The sequence below is a fragment of the Artibeus jamaicensis genome, unplaced genomic scaffold (genome assembly GCF_021234435.1).
Source record: "Artibeus jamaicensis isolate MK-2021 breed Jamaican fruit bat unplaced genomic scaffold, CSHL_Jam_final contig_3174, whole genome shotgun sequence".
NCBI classification, from domain to species: domain Eukaryota; kingdom Metazoa; phylum Chordata; class Mammalia; order Chiroptera; family Phyllostomidae; genus Artibeus; species Artibeus jamaicensis.
The window spans coordinates 2,306,851-2,326,645 of NW_026521738.1; the positions used below are offsets into that span (position 1 = coordinate 2,306,851).

Sequence of the window (19,795 nt, forward strand, 5' to 3'; positions counted from 1 at the left end):
AGTGGGCTTAAGTTTCTCCCATCTTTGAAAAACCATCAGTCACACCTTCACCTCTCTCTACCCACTACCACATTTTTCCCTGCTTCATCACTCTTCAGATGGTTCTCCAGATTTTCTTCACTTCAAAAGCCATTCACAACTCAACTTCACTAAAACTTTCCTAGTCAACAAATAGTAGCTAAATCCTATAGGTTTCATGTGTTTGGGATTTTTTTTTCACTCCTTTTAATGAACATTTAAAAGTAACCACTTTGTTTTCTCCTTTAAAAAAGCAGCCTTCTTTTAAACTTCTTTGATATCATACTCCCCCAGTTTTCCTTCTGTTTTTCTGGCCATTCCTTAGTCTTCTGTGGGGTTCTTCCTCTGGCTCTCTCCAGGCCATTTTCTTTCCTGAGCTTGCACCAGGTGAGTGATTCCACGTACTCTTAGGGCTTCAAAGGAACATCTGTATTCCAATGATCACTTTTTTTGTAGTTCCAACCTAAATCTTCTGAGTTTCCAGATACACATCTAGTTGGCATCTCTTGGGTGTTCAAAATGGCACCTGAAACTAGCACGTCCTGATCTTGTTATGGGAGAAACTCAGTTCTTGCTGATGCAATAAAGAATTACAGATTGGCATGTCTATCAGTATATAAGGGGGGTTTATTAGTAATACTCTCTTCTGGAAAAGAATGGGCCTTGCCAAGGTGGGGATTGAAAGGCATAGGTTCAAGGTAAGGGCAGCAAAAAGCAGCAGTGGCAAAAGCATCAGATCCTTTGTCCTGAGGACTTATATAATTGGCAGGATGGGGGTGAAGTTACATATTGATTGGCAGGTAAAGGTGGTGCCAGCCTCCCTCCAGGGGTACATGACTACCCAAATGTAGGTATGTGTGGAGGTCTGTTATGTTAGCTGGAACCCTTACCTTGCTCCAGACCACAGTTTGATCATCTTGTCGTAAAACAGATAGGTGACAGGAGGTAGTTAATTAAAGTTGAGGCAGTTACCCAAAGTTATTTATGGGCTCTTTTTGTAACCATTAGGGACTCTGTAACCAGAGGCAGGCAATTAACCAAACTTGTTTCATGGGCTGCTTCTTTGAGTGCTGTGAACCCTCTCCCACCTTCCAAGCCTTGGGATGAGCACAGTTTCAAAGGCTTTCTTTCCCAGATAAAGGAAACAATACACAGAGAGTTTCAAGGGCTCCCCTCCTCCTGTGCTAGCATGTTGTTTCTTGTGATGATGGAACACTGGGCAATATCATGGGACCAGGCTCTGGACTGCTGAGTTAGTGGGTGAGACATGTCTCCTCCTTCCTGCCCTGGTTTGCTATTTATCCTACCTAACAATCTGAATGTATATTCTTACCAAAAATTTATCTTACATGCTTTATCAAATAAAGCTATCATCTACCTAGTTTCACAAACCAGAAACCTGAATGTTGTTAAGTCTTCTAATTCCCTCATCCTCTGCATCCAAAAATCACCAAGTTTTTCTAGTTTCACGAACTATTTCTCAAATTTAAGCACTTTCCATCATACCTACTTACACCATTTTAGTACATGCCAATATAATTTCTTACCTAGATTATTGTACCAGCCTCCTATTATTATATTCCCCCAGTCAAGTCTCTACATTACTCAGTGTTCTCTTAATAAATTCAAATCTGATTCCCTGCCATCCTTAAAACCTTCAAAGGCTCCCTACTGCCTTTGTCTCAAGATAACTGTCAGTTTACAATTCTATTCTAGCCTTGTCTTTATATTTCCACTCCTTGTTCCCTAAGTGGCAGCCATACTTTCAGTTCTCTGCATAGCCCATCCTCTGCATGTGCAGCCTTCTCTGCCTGACAATCTCTCCCACCTCCCCCTACTACAAACGTCACCCCATTTCACCTGGCTAATTTCTACTTATCTTTAAGGTCTTGTTTGGACATCATTTCCTTCTGGAAACTTCTTGACAACCTTCCCCTCAACACCAGTTAGGTACCAGTCTTATGTGCCCTCAAAATGTTCTTCTATCAGTGCACATTCACACTGTTCACTTGTTTGCGTCCCTCAGTGGCCAGCAGTCTACTCAAGAGCAGGCATATCTTTTTCACTGATTAAGCCTCTGGTACACGGGTGTGCAACAAATGTTCGTGTGAATAATTGCATTAATCATGCCTTTTTCTTTATTTTTCTGATGTTTTGAAAACTTGGAAGCCTGCCTTTGAGCTGGCAACCTATATCCTCCAACCACTTTCTTTAGACAATATTCCTCTGCCTTAACAACCTCAGGGCCAGGTACCAAACAACTCTGGAAAGCCCTTACATCCCAAAATCCCCTAAAATTATTCAAACTCACCAATCATAAACTCGCTTCCCCGGCTTCCCCCATTCCTTCCAGCAAAAACCATAATCAAGTCTCTTATCCATGCTTTCCCCTCGCTCCCTCTGCCTCCTGACCCACCCTGGTGCTTCCCCCGGTGGACTTAAACTGCGAATGCTATGTACACATTGGTTTGATAAGAAACCTTTTGTGCATGCGGACAAGAACTAGAAAGGAAAATGAGGGGAGGGGGGAGGGATACGGGTCTTTTCCAGATTTCTATAATAACATCAATTAGCATACTTTAATGCCCACCGTGAACACATAGCCATGGCGAAAATGGGGCTGGAGGAGCAGAGATAAGAACTTGGTCCTCACCAGCATCTCTGACCTCAGGTGATTTAGCTCAATCCTACTTCTTTAGAAGCCGGAACCCTTGCGAATCTTTTGAGCCTTTTCCAGTCGGCAGTGAAAGCACACTTCCGGCTGCCCCGGAAGTTGTCGCGCATTCGTTTCACGGGTGGCGTGAAGTGGAAGAGATCTCGAAATGGGTCGCAGCCGCAGCCGTTCCCCGCGGAGGGGTGAGTCCAGAAGCAATACAGAGGGCCTGGGACTCTGTTGGAGGCGCATCCCGCTTTTTTCAGTGCTAGGCCACGGAAAGACAGGCCCTTTATTCCTGAGACGAGCAGGGGGTAGAGGGGGGGCGAGTACCGGGCCTTCCGGATTTAAAGTAGTTTTTTTCCTCTAATACATTGGGGTTTCGCTGACTCTTTGACAGCCTTCTACAGTAATTTTTGTTATTCTTGTGACTGGCTCGTTCAGAATCAGACCACCGTTCCCTCATTTTATTTCTGAGTGAATGTGTGTAGGTCATCCAACCTTTTTGAGACCGAATTCCCGTAATCAGACACTGGCGGTACTATTACCTAACTTTAAAAACTGATGGGAATATTAATGTCACATTCCATAACACTCAGCATGTAGTACAGCCTGGATCTCAAATGTTCCACTTTAGGTTCCTCTAGTTTATTATAATAGGGAAATTGATATTTAGAATATTGCGTTCAGGGAGCTCACCTCGTAAGGTCTCCTGGTCTCAGCCATAAGTGAAGCAGAGCGATGTAAAGGACGCAAGACCTGGAGCAGATCTGACTTAGACCCTTGGCTCTGCCCCCTGGTCAGTTTTTACCTCCTTCAACTTGTCAAGACTTGACGTTCTTAAAAGTTAAATGAGGCCACCATCCACATATGGCTATTGAGCCCTTAAGTCTCAATAGGGCCCAATATAATTTCAACTCCTTAACAGTTAAGGAGTGGTTATATTTATACAGCCCTAAAATTATTTCAGTTCTTTGAAGGCAACCCCGAGGCTGATGTGCACCCCCTGCCCCATGTGAAAATGAGTCTGACACCTCTGCCTTAAGATGTGGTCAATCAGAATTATAAAGTGCTGTGTAACCATAGAACCAGATTTTCTGAATTTATTACAAAAAAGAAAGTAAAAAATCTCAGTAATTTTTATATTATATGTAATACTCTGTTAAAATTAATTTCACCTGTTTTTTTTTTTACTTTTTTAATGTGGCTACTAGAAATGGCTTGCATTATATTTGTATTAGCGTAGCTCCAGGTAATTGAGGTAATTTTGTCTCTGCAATTTTCCGTTTGTATTAGAGCGCAGGCGGTCCCGGTCCACCTCCCGGGAGAGGGAACGCAGGCGCCGAGAAAGGTCCCGGTCCCGGGACAGAGATCGGAGAAGGAGCCGCTCTCGATCCCCACACAGAAGACGCTCCAGATAAGTGCAGAAAATAACCAGGGGTTTTACCACAAATCCCAAAGAAACTACTTGTTGCCTCTAACTTTGTTTTTATCACTTACAAGGCGATTTAAGTGTCAGGAAATGAAGGGAACTTAAGCCTACTTCATTCTAAACCTAACATCCCCTGTTGATAAATGGGTTAGTAAGTCTCTACTCCTTGAGTTGCCTTTAGGAATAAAGAGAAATGATGTGGGAAAAGCACTTAACATGGTCCTTGGCAAGAATAAGAAATAAGGGTTTGTTTTGTTTTATATTAACTTTTTGTGATAATGGTTTATTCGGGTATATAATCAAGAATATGAGATCATGGAAGAACCTTAGAATAGACTCTTAATTCTTTTTTAAAATATATTTTATTGATTATGCCATTACAGTTGTCCCATTTCTCCCCCTTCATTCCCCTCCACCCTGTACGCCCCTCCCTCACCATCCCTCCCCCTTAGTTTATGTCCATGTGTCACAAGTTCTTTAGATTCTATATTTCCCCTACTATTCTTGCCTTCCCCCCCTATTTTCTACCTACCACCTATGCTACTTATTCTCTGTACCTTCTCCCCCCTTCTCCTCCTCCCACTCCCCTGTTGCTAACCCTCCTTGAGATCTTCATTTCTATGTTTCCACTCCTGATCTAGCTGTCCTCTTAGTTTGCTTTTGTTTTAGCTGTGGTTCTTAATAACTGTAAGTTTGCTGTCCTTTCACTGTTCATGTTTTTTATCTTCTTTTTCTTAGATAAGTTCCTTTAACATTTCATATAATAAGGGCTTGGTGATGATGAACTCCTTGAACTTCACCTTATCTGAGAAGCACGTTATCTGGCCTTCCATTTTAAATGAATGCATTGCTGGATAGAGCAATCTTGGATATAGGTCTTTGGATTTCATGACTTGGAATACTTCTTTCCAGCCCCTTCTTGCCTATAAGGTCTCTTTTGAGAAATCAGCTGACAGTCTGATGGGAACTCCTTTGTAGATGACTGTCCCCTTATCTCTTGTTGCTTCTAGGATTCTCTCCTTCATTTGAATCTTGGCTAATATAATGATGATGTGCCTTGGTGTGTTCCTTCTTGGGTCCAACTTCTTTGGGACTCTGAGCTTCCTGGATTTCCTGGAAGTCTATTTCCTTTGCCAGATTGAGGAAGTTCTCCTTTATTATTTGTTCAAATAAGTTTTCCACTTGTTGCTGTTTCTCTTCCCATTTTGGTACTCCTATAATTCGGATGTTGGAACATTTAAAGATGTCCTGGAGGTTCCTAAGCCTCTCCTCATTTTTTTGAATTCTTATTTCTTCATATTTTTCTGTTTGGTCATTTTTTTCTTTCTTCTGGTCCACTCCCTTGATTTGAGTCCCAGTTTCCTTTCCATCACTATTGGTTTCTTGTGCATTTCCCTTCATTTTAGTTAGTTTAGCCTTCATTTGTTCGTCTAATTTGTGACTAAAATCAACCAGTTCTGTGAGCATCCTGATCACCAGTGTTTTGAACTGTGCATCTGATAGGTTGGCTATCTCTTGGTTGCTTAGAAGTATCGCCTCTGGGGCTTTGAGCTGTTCTTCTTGAGCCATTATGTTTTGGTCTGTTCGCACCTGTTACGTATGAGGGGTGGAGCCTTAGGTGTTCACCAGGGTGGGGTGACCCAAGTCTCTGGATTGTGACGCTGTATGTGGGGGCGGGGTCAGAGAGGGGCAGTGGCATTTGTTCCTCACTCTCTCTGGGATTTCAATCCCTGTGGGTCTCTCCAACAAACTCTGTGTGAGCCTGGGAGGTTCTCCAGACACCTCACCCCTGAAAGTTTTTCCAATTGGTGCTTTTAGGCTTTAGTTCCTGTCACTGGGGTCCTAGCCTTCGTGGTCTGTCTCACTGCTCGCTCCTCTGCCTGGTTTATTTGCATGCAAATGTGTGACCATGGTCAGCCAGCTACCTCGTGTCCCCACTGGGTCCGCATGTTGCCACCTCACACCTGGGATCTGCCAGCCGCCACCTGTGCTCCTGGGTCCGTCTGGCTGCTTTTTCCTGGCTCCACCAGCCACTGATCCCATCCCTCTTACCAGTCTGGCTGAATGGTTCATTGTTGTTGTACAGTTCAATTTTCTGTGTTTTGGTTGCGTTTTTGTTACTAAAACTTTGTTGTCTTTAAACTTGGTTGTGTGAGGAGGTACAGTGTTTCTACCTACGCCTCCATCTTGTTCGGAAGTCTCTGGATTCTTGATTCTTAATAAGCATCAGTACTCTGGTTTCTCTTCAGATCGCATAAATCTTTCGCCTTTTACTTAATAAGCATCAATTGCTGTTTAAGTCAACTTTTTGTGTGTTTATGTGTAATTGTTAGAAACTGTTTAGTTACATTGTTCTGCCTTACAAAAAAAACTTAGCTGACTATCAGGGCCTAGGCAGAACCTTCTAACTTTTTCTTCTATAAGAACTGAACCTCTGGTTCTCTGGAGCCTGGCTTTTGTCCCGCCTTTACCTTTCTGGCACTCATGTGCATCACTGCTGATTGACACAAGTGGCCAGGTATGTCTCTGTTTCTGACTTCTTCACTTATTAAAATATTAGGTCCCCAAGGCGACATAGATCCACATCTCCTTCCCCTTCTCGACTGAAAGAAAGGAGAGATGAGGAAAAGAAAGAAGCAAAAGAAACAAAAAGCAAAGAACGTCAGATTACTGGTAATGTTATTTGGTAAATAACTGTAGGAAGAGTACAGCCTTGTTTAGATAACTTCAGTCATTTTGATAATTGTATAATTTTTGAACATTGAAATATGTTAAGTTTTTTACAGTGTTCATCGCATATGGTTTTGAGATTTTTAATTGTACTTTAGTGAGTTCCTGGTTATCTGTCATGCTCCTGACATAGGAAGGAAAGTTAAAAATGTGAGCATATTCTATTTTGGAAGTACCTTCAAAACAAGTGTTGTGTCTGATATTAAAGGTGGTCCTGCCTAAAGGCTTCAGCCATGTCATTTTAAGCAGTCTCTTCTGTGGAAGGTGGGGAGCACATTCCTTCATTGCACCTTAAGTTATATTTTGCCCTAATTGAAGAGGATTTATTTTGTGTTAGACTCAAGCATTTAGCTAATTGTTTTATATATTCTCTGCTGGGAAGGTAGAATGACTATTAATCTATTACCACTTTTCCTCCTATATATGAAATGATAAGAGTTTTAAAAATTATAAGTTACTTTTGCAGAGGAAGACTTGGAGGGCAAAACAGAGGAAGAAATAGAAATGATGAAGTTAATGGGATTTGCCTCCTTTGACTCCACAAAAGTAAGTCAAATATGCAGCTCGTTAAGCATTCTGAGTTGAATTAATTCATTATGACTGTCCCATTCTTCCATATTCTTTACTATCACTAGTGTAATTTCTTGCACCGTTATAAGTTTGTTCAGTTAAAAGACAATAATTTTCTCTACGAAGGGCTTTGAAAGCGTGAAGAAGAAACAGTGAGGTGCTGTTTGAATCCAGGAAGTGTTTGCCTGGGATGATGTTGAATTAGGTCTTAAAGGGCCAGTACGAAAAATAGGAGGAAAATCATTTGAAGTGAAAGGAAGAGCTCATGAAAATGCCATGTAGGCATGAAGGAGCATGGTGTATTGTGGGAATTTCAAATTTAGTGAGTGGTAAAAGAATGCTGATGGGCTAATGGCTACAGTGAGGCTGGAAATAGAAGTAGAAAGCAAATCATGGAGGGGCTTTTGCTACTCCCAGCTATGTTAAGGAATTTAGAATTGATTCTTTAGGTGTTGAGAGAAAGCGGTAATTTTTAAGAAAATGAGAGATAGGATTGTATGTGTGTTTTAGAAAGATGACCCAGGGCAGTATTGGAACACAGATGGGAGGCAGGTTAGATTAGAGATTCAGGGAGGACTGCCGAGTTGTGCAAGTGAAAGATGGTGAAAGCCTGAACTGACAGGAGGGGCTGGGATGTTGAGAACCATTCAGGAGCCAGAGTTAATGGTGGTAGGAGTGGAAGCGAGCAGTCGGTGATGACTCTAAGGTGACAGGCTGAAGGACTGGGTGGTAGGGTTATCCAAGAAAGGGTTATGGGAAGGGGAAGTGCTGGGAAACAGAAGAGGGAAAGCAGCAGCCAGGTAAAGATGACATTGGGTAGCTGCACACATCCCTCACAGCTCAGAAGAGGGTGGATTGGAGATTGAATGCTGTCTAGCCTTCAGCATAACACTGGTAAGAATAAGGAAATGGAGGATTTAAAAGGGAGGGATTGTGGAACAGCATAAAGTCAGTTATAGGGAGGAAGAGGGGAGAGAGTAGAGACAGAGAGATACGGCTAAAGAGAGAAATATGGGAGAGGGGAGTTGGGGAGAGGAGATGGAAAGGGGAGGAGGAAAAAAGGGGGCTAGTAAGGATATAAAAATGGCTGGGAGTGGCAAAAGCCCCTCCATGATTTGCTTTCTACTTCTATTTCCAGCCTCACTGTAGCCACTAGCCCATGTGTGTGTGGAGAGAAAATATATTTTAAAAACTTTTTCTTTTCTAGAATTTTATGTCTGTTTAGTTTTGTAAATGGAAATTGAGATTTTAAAGAAAAATAATCCTCTTGCCCTAATTTTGTATTCCATTGAGTTGTGAATGGAGTGGTGTGATTTTACATGCTGTAAGAGTTTCTAACCAATGTGATTGTGTCAGGTGCACTTGTTTTTGTTTTGTTTTGTTTTGTTTTGTCTTTTGTTTTGTTTTGTTTTGTTTTGTTTTGTTTTAACGATGACATTGCCCTGGCTGGTGTGGCTCAGTGGATTGAACACCAGCCTGCAAACTAAATGGTCTCTTGTTCAATTCCCATTAGGGCACATGGCTGGGTTGTGGGCCAGGTCTCCAGTTGGGTGCGTGCAAGAGACAACCGATGTATGTTTCTTTCACACATTATTGTTTTTCTTTCCCATTCTTTCTCCCTCCCTACTTACCTGGCAGGGAAGATACCATGATCATGAAGGTGGTTTTCCCAGGGTGAGCCTTATCCATTGCACTCCAGACGTACTGACCCCTGTGATTTCCCCAAATGTGGAAAACCAACTGCATACTTTGTGGGAATAGGAGACTGCATTTGCATTCTCCCCTGGCAAAAAAGACACTGTATAACTAAGGCATGGCTGTTTTGAAGTGAGAAAATTAAGAATGAGCTCTTATTCTTACAAATGGTTATGTGAGAATGAAATCCCATGTTGGAATTTAATGTCATTTATGTGTCAGCATTTGTTCCCTTGAATATTTGTTTTCCAAAGAGTATTTTCCAAGTGAAACTATTTACTACTGTATATAGGATTCATAATAATATCTCTGAGGTAAAGCAACATTTATTTTATTGTTCTTAGAAGAATAGAGAGGGAACTTACCAGAATTATTTTCTTTTTTGTGGGGTGGGATTACTATTGCACAGTGTTTGAAATTCCTGAGAATCAGATGTAAAGATGAAGTCTTACTTGCTTTAAAATGTAGTCTATACTGAAGATGTTTGTTTATAAGGGAAAAATTAAGTGAAAATTTATAGATCCCATAAAAATTATTGAGTACTATCAGAACAGATGATATCAGTTGTTTTTTAATGGCATCTACAGGAATGCTAATTTAGCTTATATACAGTTGGCTTCAAATGACTACCAGTTATAAGCTCATTTGTGTTTTTTAGCAATGTGTATCTTGTTATATTTCATCATAGATCTATTGTGGGACCTTTTAATTAAAATGCCAGTGTAGTCACTTATTTTCCCTTCCATTTTAACATTTTAGAAAAATTCAAAGCTTATATTAACAGATAATTTTTTATCGCATCATGTAAAATAGGGCTATTAATATACAATTCCACAAATAGTTTTTTAAAAATCATTAAGACTTTAGCAATTGAACTTAGTAAAAGATTAGCATTATTTACTTTTTTTGCAAGTTAGTCTTTCCAACTCATGCCCACCTCCAGTTCTTTAGATGTCAAAATCATACACCTCAAGTAATTTACCCAATATTCTCCCCTTCCCAAAAATGTAGTGAAAACAGGAATAGAAAATTAAGACCAAATGTATTTATTTTAGCTCCACTTCATATATGTACCTCATTTGTACATGCTTGTAGGCCAGTGAGTAAGAATCCTTTTTTTGTATTCTTAACCCAGGTATCTAATAAGTGTGCTACACAGATAAGGGTACATTCCCATGAGGGGAACAGTAGGGGAAGAAGGAGGTTGAGGGTTGTATATGTATGTATGTATGTATGTATGTGTGTGTGTGTGTGTGTGTGTGTGTGTATGAGAGAGAGAGAAAGCAACCACTGATGCTCACACACTTAAAATCATTTTCTGAGCACTTGCAAGTTCAGTGGCCTAAGATGTGGGAATGCAAAAGTGACTCACAGTCATATCCCTTCATCAAGAAACTTTCCATCTCATAGGAGAAATAACACGAAGTATATACTGTACATCATGGTGACGCAGGTTGGAACGTGGAAGATATTGTGAGGAAAGCCCAGTTAACATTCTGTGGGAGCTAGAGAAGAGAGTCCCTGCCAGCTGGGTCATTTGAATTGGGCCTTGAACTATGTATAAGAACCAGATAGTTGAAGATTGGATGGGAGGTGGGATGGTGATCAGGCATGATGAACAGCAAGTGGTGAGTTAGTGAGTTAACTCAGCTGAATCAAAAGAATTCATGAAAAACAGTATAGATGCCACATGAGAAAAGGCCAAGATACAAGTGACACTCAACGTTATCATCTGGTTTTCTGTGTTCTGATTTTTTATTTAAAAATCCAAATGACAAGGCCTGTGCAATGAATGGGATCTAGGTAAATGGTGACTGATCCAGCCGTGATTTGAGAACAAGAATTTTTCTAGATAAACTATCCTTAACTTGTATGTGGTTTCAAAGAATTTTTTTTTAAGATTTTATTTATTTATCTTTAGAGGGGGAAGGGAAGGAGAGAGGGAGAGAAATATCAGTGTATGGTTGCCTCTCGTGCATTCCCTGCTGGGAACTGGCCTGCAACCCAGGCGTGTTCCCTGACTGGTAATCCAACCGAAATCCTTTGGTTCCCAGGCCTATGCTCAGTCCACTGAGCTACACCAGCCAGGGCTTTCAAATAATTTTTTGACCAAAAAAGGTTAGGATTTGCTACTCTATTTCCCTGCATACCTTACACATAATATATAAACCTTGAATGTTTGTGGGTTTGAATATTGTATTATTTGCGTAAATGTGACTCTAAAAAGGTGAACAAAATTGTAACACTTGGGAGCTCATGGGATATCATTAGCATCTGAAAATTCTTTCTCTTATTGGACTACCTCATTCTTAGATGCATCTTTTCATTTAAGTATGTCTGTAGGGTCCAGCTCTTTGAATTAAGACATTTAATATATCCTTCTGTTTTTTATATTTGTTTGTTGCTTTTCTCCAGGGAAAAAAGGTGGATGGCTCTGTAAATGCCTATGCCATAAATGTGTCTCAGAAGAGGAAGTACAGGTATGCTAACCCCCATTATTAAGTTTGAACTGATGATATAAATTATGTGCTTGGGAAAGAATTTATTATGGGATAGTTGTGTTTGTAGGAAATGTAGCAGTTTTCCATACAGTCCCTTGTTTGAATCTTCCTTCCTTACAGTCTGGTGTGTTAATTTCCAATTTACGTGTGAACTAATAATTATTATAAAGAAGGATAGTTGGCTTAATGTTTTAGGACTGTATAGATCTTTCTTTAAAACGCCATTTTAAAAAAAGGCTTTAGGTTTTAATTTCATTATAATTATAGACTTAAAATACATCCCCCCTGAATTACTTACTTACATTGGTTATGTAAGGGTTTCAGCTGTAAATACATTCTTCTGTTAAGTACAGAGATTTTATTAATACCACAGGACAAACCAATTCATAGTTGAAATCTGAGTGAAATCCTGATGAATGGAAAAGTCAAGACAGCTTTGAACATCCCCTCTATCTTTATTACTGATAAGAGACTAACATTCCAGTTAATTTAGAAAATGAATAATGTGTTTTAAGAATGCTGTGAGTTAAGGAACCAGAATCATCATTGCTATTCCTTTGTAAAGTTGCCTTCAAATAAAATTTTAGGGAAAGAACAAGACATCAAGTTTGGGAGTGGGAACAAACTTGTGTGCAACAAAGAGTGGTTTTAAAATGGGTGGTGTTGAGAAGGGCAAGAAGATTTTTGTTCAACAGTGAGCCCAATGCCATACTGTGGAGAAGGGAAGCAGGCACAAGACTGGGCCAAATCTCCATGGTCTGTTTGGGCAAAAGACATGTCAGGCCCCTGGATTTTCTTACGCGATGCCAACAAGAACAAAGACATAACCTGGGGAGAGGTTGCACGTATGGAGTACTTGGAGAATCCCATCAAGTATATCCCTGGAACAAAAATTATCTTCACTGGCATTAAGAAAAGTACAGGGGGGAAAAAAGAAAAGTACAGAAAGTGAAGACTTGATGGCTTATCTTTTAAAAAGCAACTAATGAGTAACAGTTCACTACTGCCTTATTTATTACAAATGTCTCATGACCTTTTTTACATGTACTATATTTACATTGGTCTCATATATCAGCATTCAGCTCGTGAATAGAACATTTCTTTTGGGCAGTTCTGATTTAAATAAGATGGGCTTGTAGTTAAATGAATATGATCAGCTTTTTGTACTTTGATGGTAATTTTGGTTCACCAAATTCTATCACTATTTTCACCTTCTAAAAAGGCGGTTGGACTTGATTCTATGTTCAACTTTTCACAGAGATGGTGAATGCCATCTCAAAACCTGTAGGAGATTGGTTTTATATTTAGATTTCTGTAACTGGCTATACTAACATGTTTAAATACTGAGGAAATCCCTTCTCTATTTCTCAAAACGGCAGGACTCACTTGTGTTTCAAATTGTGTTCATTAGCCTGTTAAAAGTCAAGGGCTGAAGATAAGCTTACAGTGTCCGTTTTATCTTTTTGGTCCGAACTGTGCTAATTTAATTAAAATTTCCTGTATTTAAGCTGTTGTGTTTTACCTAATGAAAGGCATTTTAGTGTGGTTCATGTATAATATCAGATGAAGAATATTTAACACTTCACATTTTGAAGATGATCTGTAAGGTCAGATGCTTTTAAAATTCAGTGTGGCAAAGTGGAGTAGCAAACTTTGTGAATTCTTGAAGTCAAAGTTGTAATTCAGGATTGTCTTGAACAGCTATTCAAAAACAACTGTAGAATTACTATATGTGTGTGTGATTGGTAATGGTACTTTAGCCAACTCAATAGATGGATTAAAGTAGAGGAGAATAGATCATCAACACAGAATGCTCATTACGTGATCATAGGCTTAAAATGATTAAAAATAAAATCACAGATTAAAAAAATAAAGTTTTATGGAGAAAACTAGTACAGTGTGCAGTTGGATTTACTTGATGGGCACCTGTTTTGGAACTCTGCTCTCTTTCCTTAAACTAGGTGTTTAGTGTTATTTGGAATAAGTAAGGATTTTCGGTTCATTTTTTAAAAGCCTGTGGAACCTTCCCAAATAGTTTTGAAAGTATATTTCCTTTTTTTTTTGGGGGGATTTTATGGAAATCTAAAATACTTTGACTTATGTTGAAAGTGAAGTAGTCTTTTTTTAAAATTATTTTTCAACTACAGTATTCTGTCTTTTACTCCCATCCCAGCCCACCCCACTGTGCCCCCCACCTCCCTTCCATTTCCACCCCCTTAGTTGTTGTCCATGTGTCCTTTATACTAGTTCCTGTAAATCCTTCCCCTTTTTCCCCTGAAATGAAGTAGTCTTTTCTTAATGTACATTAAGTAATCTTGAATACTTCTTACCCTGAACTTTGCTACCTTAAAGGTGATTTATAGGTTTATTCTCTGAAGCATGTGATTATTTTTGTACGAGAAATTAAGAATTTTTAAAAATAAACATTGAATTTTTTTCTTCTTGTCATAGGCAATACATGAATCGAAAAGGTGGATTCAACAGACCTTTGGATTTCATTGCATGAGAATTGAAATATTGAAGAATGATTTTTTCCCTCATTGTGATCAGAAGAGTGGACATTATATTTTATATTTCATATTCACCAAAGCAGGATCACAGTCTTTCCTCCTCATAAAGTAAGAAAATTTTATTTATGATGTGTGCAGTTCACTTATCCTGCCTCAGAAGAAGAAAGGTTAAATAATTACATTTTTTTCTTTTAGGAAATATCACCTGGGGCAGTCATTAACACCCTTTTTTTGTTTGTTTGTTTGTTCTTATTCCTGTGGAAGCTGTATATGTTTTCTTTTTGGATGCTCATTAGGACTTTTTTAAACACATAAAGTAATTTGGACGTAAGTTACTAAAATAAAGCAATATTTCTACCCCTTTGTATTTGATAACTATTTTATTACTATGTAAAAGTAATTCCTACACATTTTCTTTTTTTTCCATAGATTCAGATATGATTCTTATAAATTTAAAAATTAGAAGAATAAAAATATATAACTGGATTTTTTATCTTCTGAGGGTTTTTCTTCAATACCATTTATTACTTTCCCCCTATTTTAAAAGCAATACATGCTTATTAAAAAATGGGAGAAACCAAACAGTAAAAGAAAAGCCAAAATCACCTATAATCTACCCCCAGAAATAATGTTAATATTTCGGTATATGTCTTTCCAGGTGCCTATGGGTGTATATTTCTCACTTGCATCCATGAGATTGGGATGTATATGCTGTCGTGCATTGCTAATCCTTTTTCTCCCATGTGTTGTGACTACTTTTTTAAAGATTTTATTTACTTTTAAAGAGAGGGGAAGGGAGGGAGAAAGATAGGGAGAGAAACATCAGTGTGCAAGAGATACTGTATTTTGTAGTATATAATGCACACCCACATTTTAGGACTGAACTTTCAGGAAAAATTTTTTCATTTCAATTTTTTAATTCAATTAATTAATTATATTTAGATGTTTGTTGTATTATAAAGGAATTTTAACATTTATTTTTGTACAAGGAATTTTATCTTACAAACAATTACAAAACACAAGAACAGATACAAAGTAATTCAGGCACTACTTATGTATGATACACATCCTTATTTTTCCCTCAAAAATTTAGGCAAAATGTGTGGATTATAAACAAGATATGGTATGTTGATCACTTGCCTCTCGCACACTCCCAACTGTGAGGGCCTGGCTTGTGGCACAGGCATGTGCCCTACCCAGGAATCGAACTGGCAGCCTTTCAGTTCATAGGCCAGGCTCAGTCTGCTAAGCCACACCAACCAGAGCAGTTTCTTAATATTTTTACATATTCTTTGGAAAGTTAGCTTTTAGTAGGTACTTGGTTGTACCATAATTTATTATAAACTAATTCTTTGATGAACATTGGCTTCCCTCCCATGATTTGCTGTGAGAAGTATTCCTGTTACAGGTTTAGTTCTTATACCTGAGGTGGTGGGGGTTGCTCACCAGCAAAGTGTGAGCATTCCCACGTGTGCACTAATATTGGGTAATACATTTTTTTTAAAGTTTCCAATCTGATAAGTAAAATACTGGTGTTTGGTTTCAATATATTTAATTTCTAGGGAGAAAGAACATTTTATAAACATGTTAGCCATGTATATTTCTTTTGTGAAATGCTAATTCCAAATCTTGGATCCATTTGTGTTTTGGCAAGCTTTTTCTTATTTGAAGGAAGCTCTTATTATATTGAAGATAATAATCATTACCTATTCTGTTTCACATTTCACTGATATTTGACACTGTGGTTAAATTTTAAATTTGAGGTTTTTTCCCTTTTTTTAAGTAACTGATACAAGCACAGTTCAGAGCATAAAGCAGGGTGTCAAACTCATTTTCACCAGGGGCCACAGTTGCCTTCAAAAGGCCAAATGTAATTTCAACTCCTTAACAGTAGGAGTAGTTACATTTATACAGTCCTAAAATTACTTTGGCCCTTTGAAGGCAATCACCAGGCTAATGTGGCCCCTGGTGAAAATGAGTTTGACACCCCTGGCATAAAGGGCATTGTGTATTTTTTTCCAGAAATATTCCTTATGTACACAAAGATATATCCTATTTTATTAATCACATGTAAGCAAACTTTGCACACTATTTTACACCTAGCCTTTTTTCACTTGTACATCTTAAGATTGCTTCTTATTGGTACATGTAATATTGCTTTTTTCTTTTTATCACCAAGTACTGTTTATTCCAGAAATTTAGAGAGAAATAATGCAATTCACAGTATCTACATGGCTTCTTCTGTATATCCTGTTATAGGACTCTTCAGCTGGTCTTCAGGCAGTTTGGTTGTTCTGTAGTTTAGTTGTAATTTTGATGTGGTCCTGGGAGGAGGTGAGCACAGCGTTTACCTACTCTGCCTTCTGCCCCTTTTTTTTTAAGGACAGCAATTACAGTCTATTGTAGAATAGACTATAATTTGTTTTAAATGATGCCCCATTGAAGGACATTCAAGTTGTTTCTAATTTTTTACTATTTTAAAAGAAATTCTGTAATCACTATAAGTACATGATTTTGTAAGTGTTTTTAGCTGGATTTTTAAATTCTTCATTGCATTTGAAATTTGACCATCTATTATAGTTGTTTAAAAGCTCTTCTGGCAAGTTATTCCCTATAAAGAATAGTATGACTGCATTGCATAGTACAGTGTACAGAACACCTTGGTTCATTTGATCCCTATGAAATATAGCAGGTATTGTCTCCATTTCCCATATGAAAAAGCTGAGTCTTTTCATATAATAAAGGTAGAAATCATTGGTGTTTATGCCAATAACTATGCCTTCAGTGCCCAAATATTTGAATTAGCTACATCCATTGTACAAGTGTCACTGCCTCCAGCAGTTGGATTATTTTGTTGGACTTTTTGCCAGTTGAGCCAAATAGAATCCCATACCTCTACTCTCCAAAAGCTTGTGTATTTGTATATCATCCATGACAAGGACTGTTTCTAACCACAAATGTGCATACCCAAGGAAATCAGATGTAATTGTTATAATAGGAAAGCCAAAAATTCTGGAATAAAATATATACCCCAAACTAAATTACGGGTCTTTGAATTGTCATCTTAGTATGTTGTTAGTAAAGATTTGACTTGAGATCCTTGAGGGAGCACATTTTGTAAAGAAGTAATCTGAGAATATCTGGTGGCTCAACAGGTTTGTACACCATCAACCAACATCAAAGAAATAGAGAAGGAGAAAGTATGAAAATTTAGAGATAAGACACCTCTGATCTGAGAAGTCTTGGTTTGAAAGATCTTTTATCCATCGGATTGTCTGATTCTGTAGGAATAACAAAGATGGAAGGATATCTTTGTCTTCTAACAGGCTGCTTTCTCCCAGTGGGCATAAATTATGCCAAATCTTCCATTTCTAAGTATTTAAATGTTAAGAGTATTCCAGGGTTCCATCCCTGGACTTTCCAATCTCTGCCCTAGTAAGTCTTCTATTTGCATGACCTCAAACATCTGTCTTGGTTCCAAATTTATAATTCCAGCCTGACCATTTTACTGAATTCATGCCTGTATATGCACCTAGATTATTAGACATCTCAAATTTCTTCCATGTCCCTGCCCAGCCTTCTTTGAGGCTTCCTCATCTCAGTGAGTGGCTCGTTCCTCCACTCACTTCTTTGCTTAGACCAAATCCTTAGGTTCATCCTTGACTCCTTTGGCCTATGCAAACTTTTTAGACTCTAATCTGAGAGTATATTTTGGATGTACTTTTTTCAGATCCATTAAGGTATACTTGACATAAAATTGTAAAATATTTCAAGTATACATTGTAGTGATTTGATGTGTTGAAACTGTTTACCACCTCTACTAACTGAAGCCGTTGCTCTACCATGACTACTATAGTAGCCTCCTAGTAGCTCTCCTTCCTTCTCTTGTTGCCTCAGTTTATTGCAGCAGAGGTGAACCTTTTTAAATATGCATCAAATCACATTGCCACTGCTTCTGTCACTTAGAATAAAGTCCAGCCCTTACTTTTCTGTCACTCAGAATAAAGTCCAGTCCTTACTATGGTCCAGAAGCCTGAACAGTCTGGACCCTGGCATCTCACAGCCTCACCCCCTTGCTACTGCACTCAGTCACACTGCCCTCCTTGCTGTTCCTTGAGAATAGGTCTGCATCTGCCCAAAGACTTCTTCCTCCCAAAAGCATTCCTCCCCCGCAAACAGCCCCAGCTCCAGTTTTGCATGGATGGCTTCCTTATGTTGTTCAGGTCCCTGGTCAAAATAAGGTTGTTCCTGAACACTTTATCCAAAATATCAAATCCCCCTTCCCTCCCTTAATTCTGCTTTACCATGTTTTTTTATGTTTAAAAAGTTGAGATATGATTCATCCTTTTAAAGTATACCTTTTTTTAAAAAATAATTTTATTTACTTTAGATTTTATTTATTTATCTTTAGAGGGAAAGGGAGGGACAGCGGGAGAGAAATATCAATGTATGGTTGCCTCTTGTGTGTCCCCCGCTGGGAACTGGCCTGCAACCCAGGCATGTGCCCTGACTGGGAATTGAACCACAATCCTTTGGTTCTCAGTCCAGCGCTCAATCAACTGAGCTACACCAGCCGGGACTAAAGCATACCATTTCAGTGATTTTTACTGTTGAGAGCTATGTATCCATCAACAGTAATTCCAAAACATTTTCATTACCCCAAAAAGAAATTGTACCCATTAACAGCCATGCCTCATCCCTCCTACCACAGAAGCCACTAGTGTACTTTCTGTCTCTTAAACATGTATTTAAATTAGACATTTTTATATAAATGGATATTTCATATCAATGGAATCATACAATAATTTGGTCTTTTGTGTCTGGCTTGTTTCACTTAGCCTAATGTTTTCAAGGTGTCCATGCTGTAACATATACTGGTACTTTATTACTTTTTGTGGCTGAATAATATTCTGTTCTATTACATACATTTTTCTTTATAATTTATCAGCTGATGGTCATTTGGGTTGTTCTACATTTTGGCTATTACAAGTAATACTGCTACAATCATTCATATACAAGTTTTTGTCTAATTCCACTGGGTATATAACTAGGTGTGGAACTGCAGTGCAGTTAAACTCAGGAAATAGTCACTCTGTGTTTGACTTTCTGAGGCACTGTCAGACTGGCACAGCTGCACTCTTACATTCTCCCCAGGGATGTGTAGAGGTTCCATTTTTTCCACATGTTCAGCCAAGTTTGCTTTTCCTGATAACTAAAGAAATCATCTGCCCTGTCATAGTTTTCCTTGCCTGACACTTTATATTCATTTATTATTTTCTGGTTCTTCCACTAGACAAGAAGTAACGGGGGCTTCTGTCTTGTTTGTTGCTGTAGCCCCAGTACCACGCAATGCCTGACACAGACTGAGGCAGTCAGTTAATATCTGTTGAATTTGTGAATATAGTTCAGTGACCTTTTTTCACCTGGCCACTTCCCTTGATTTTTTTTTTTTTTAAGATTTTATTTATTTATCTTTAGAGGGGAAGGGAAGGAGAGAGGGAGAGAAACATCAATGTATGGTTGCCTTTCGTGCATCCCCTACTGGGAACTGGCCTGCAGGGAACCTGCCTGCAACCCTGGCATGTGCCCTGACTGGGAATCGAACCGCGATTGTCTGGTTCGCAGGCCCGCGCTCAATCCACTGAGCTACACCAGCCAGGGCTCTTCCCTTGATTTTTATGTTAAC

The 19,795-nt window shown here is 38.7% G+C and overlaps 1 protein-coding gene and 1 non-coding gene across 3 annotated transcripts; both read left to right on the top strand.

Annotated features, from left to right (window-relative positions):
* The first annotated feature begins 2,764 nt into the window (after positions 1-2,764).
* On the top strand, positions 2,765-14,476 carry SNRNP27 (small nuclear ribonucleoprotein U4/U6.U5 subunit 27). 2 transcript variants are annotated; one of them, XR_008391195.1, is made up of 7 exons: positions 2,765-2,874; positions 3,968-4,086; positions 6,662-6,776; positions 7,300-7,379; positions 11,514-11,578; positions 14,051-14,217; positions 14,305-14,476. XR_008391195.1 is itself a non-coding variant. In XM_053663321.1 (6 exons), the coding sequence occupies exons 1-6, from the start codon at positions 2,841-2,843 to the stop codon at positions 14,103-14,105; spliced, it is 468 nt and encodes a 155-aa protein (XP_053519296.1). In that variant the 5' UTR covers positions 2,765-2,840; the 3' UTR covers positions 14,106-14,476. The 2 variants fall into 2 exon arrangements, 1 of the variants encoding a protein (XP_053519296.1); XM_053663321.1 differs by having other exon boundaries at positions 14,051-14,476.
* On the top strand, positions 9,027-9,187 carry LOC119035809 (U1 spliceosomal RNA). The gene has a single exon (XR_005079888.1). It is a non-coding gene; the product is annotated as a U1 spliceosomal RNA (small nuclear RNA).
* Positions 14,477-19,795: the final 5,319 nt, after the last annotated feature.

Coding starts and splice junctions, on each gene's coding strand:
- SNRNP27 (XM_053663321.1), top strand. CDS start 2,841: ATGGGTCGCAGCCGCAGCCGTTCCCCGCGGAGGG. Junction 7,380..11,513: donor CCTCCTTTGACTCCACAAAA/GTAAGTCAAATA, acceptor GCTTTTCTCCAG/GGAAAAAAGGTGGATGGCTC. Junction 11,579..14,050: donor TCTCAGAAGAGGAAGTACAG/GTATGCTAACCC, acceptor TTCTTGTCATAG/GCAATACATGAATCGAAAAG.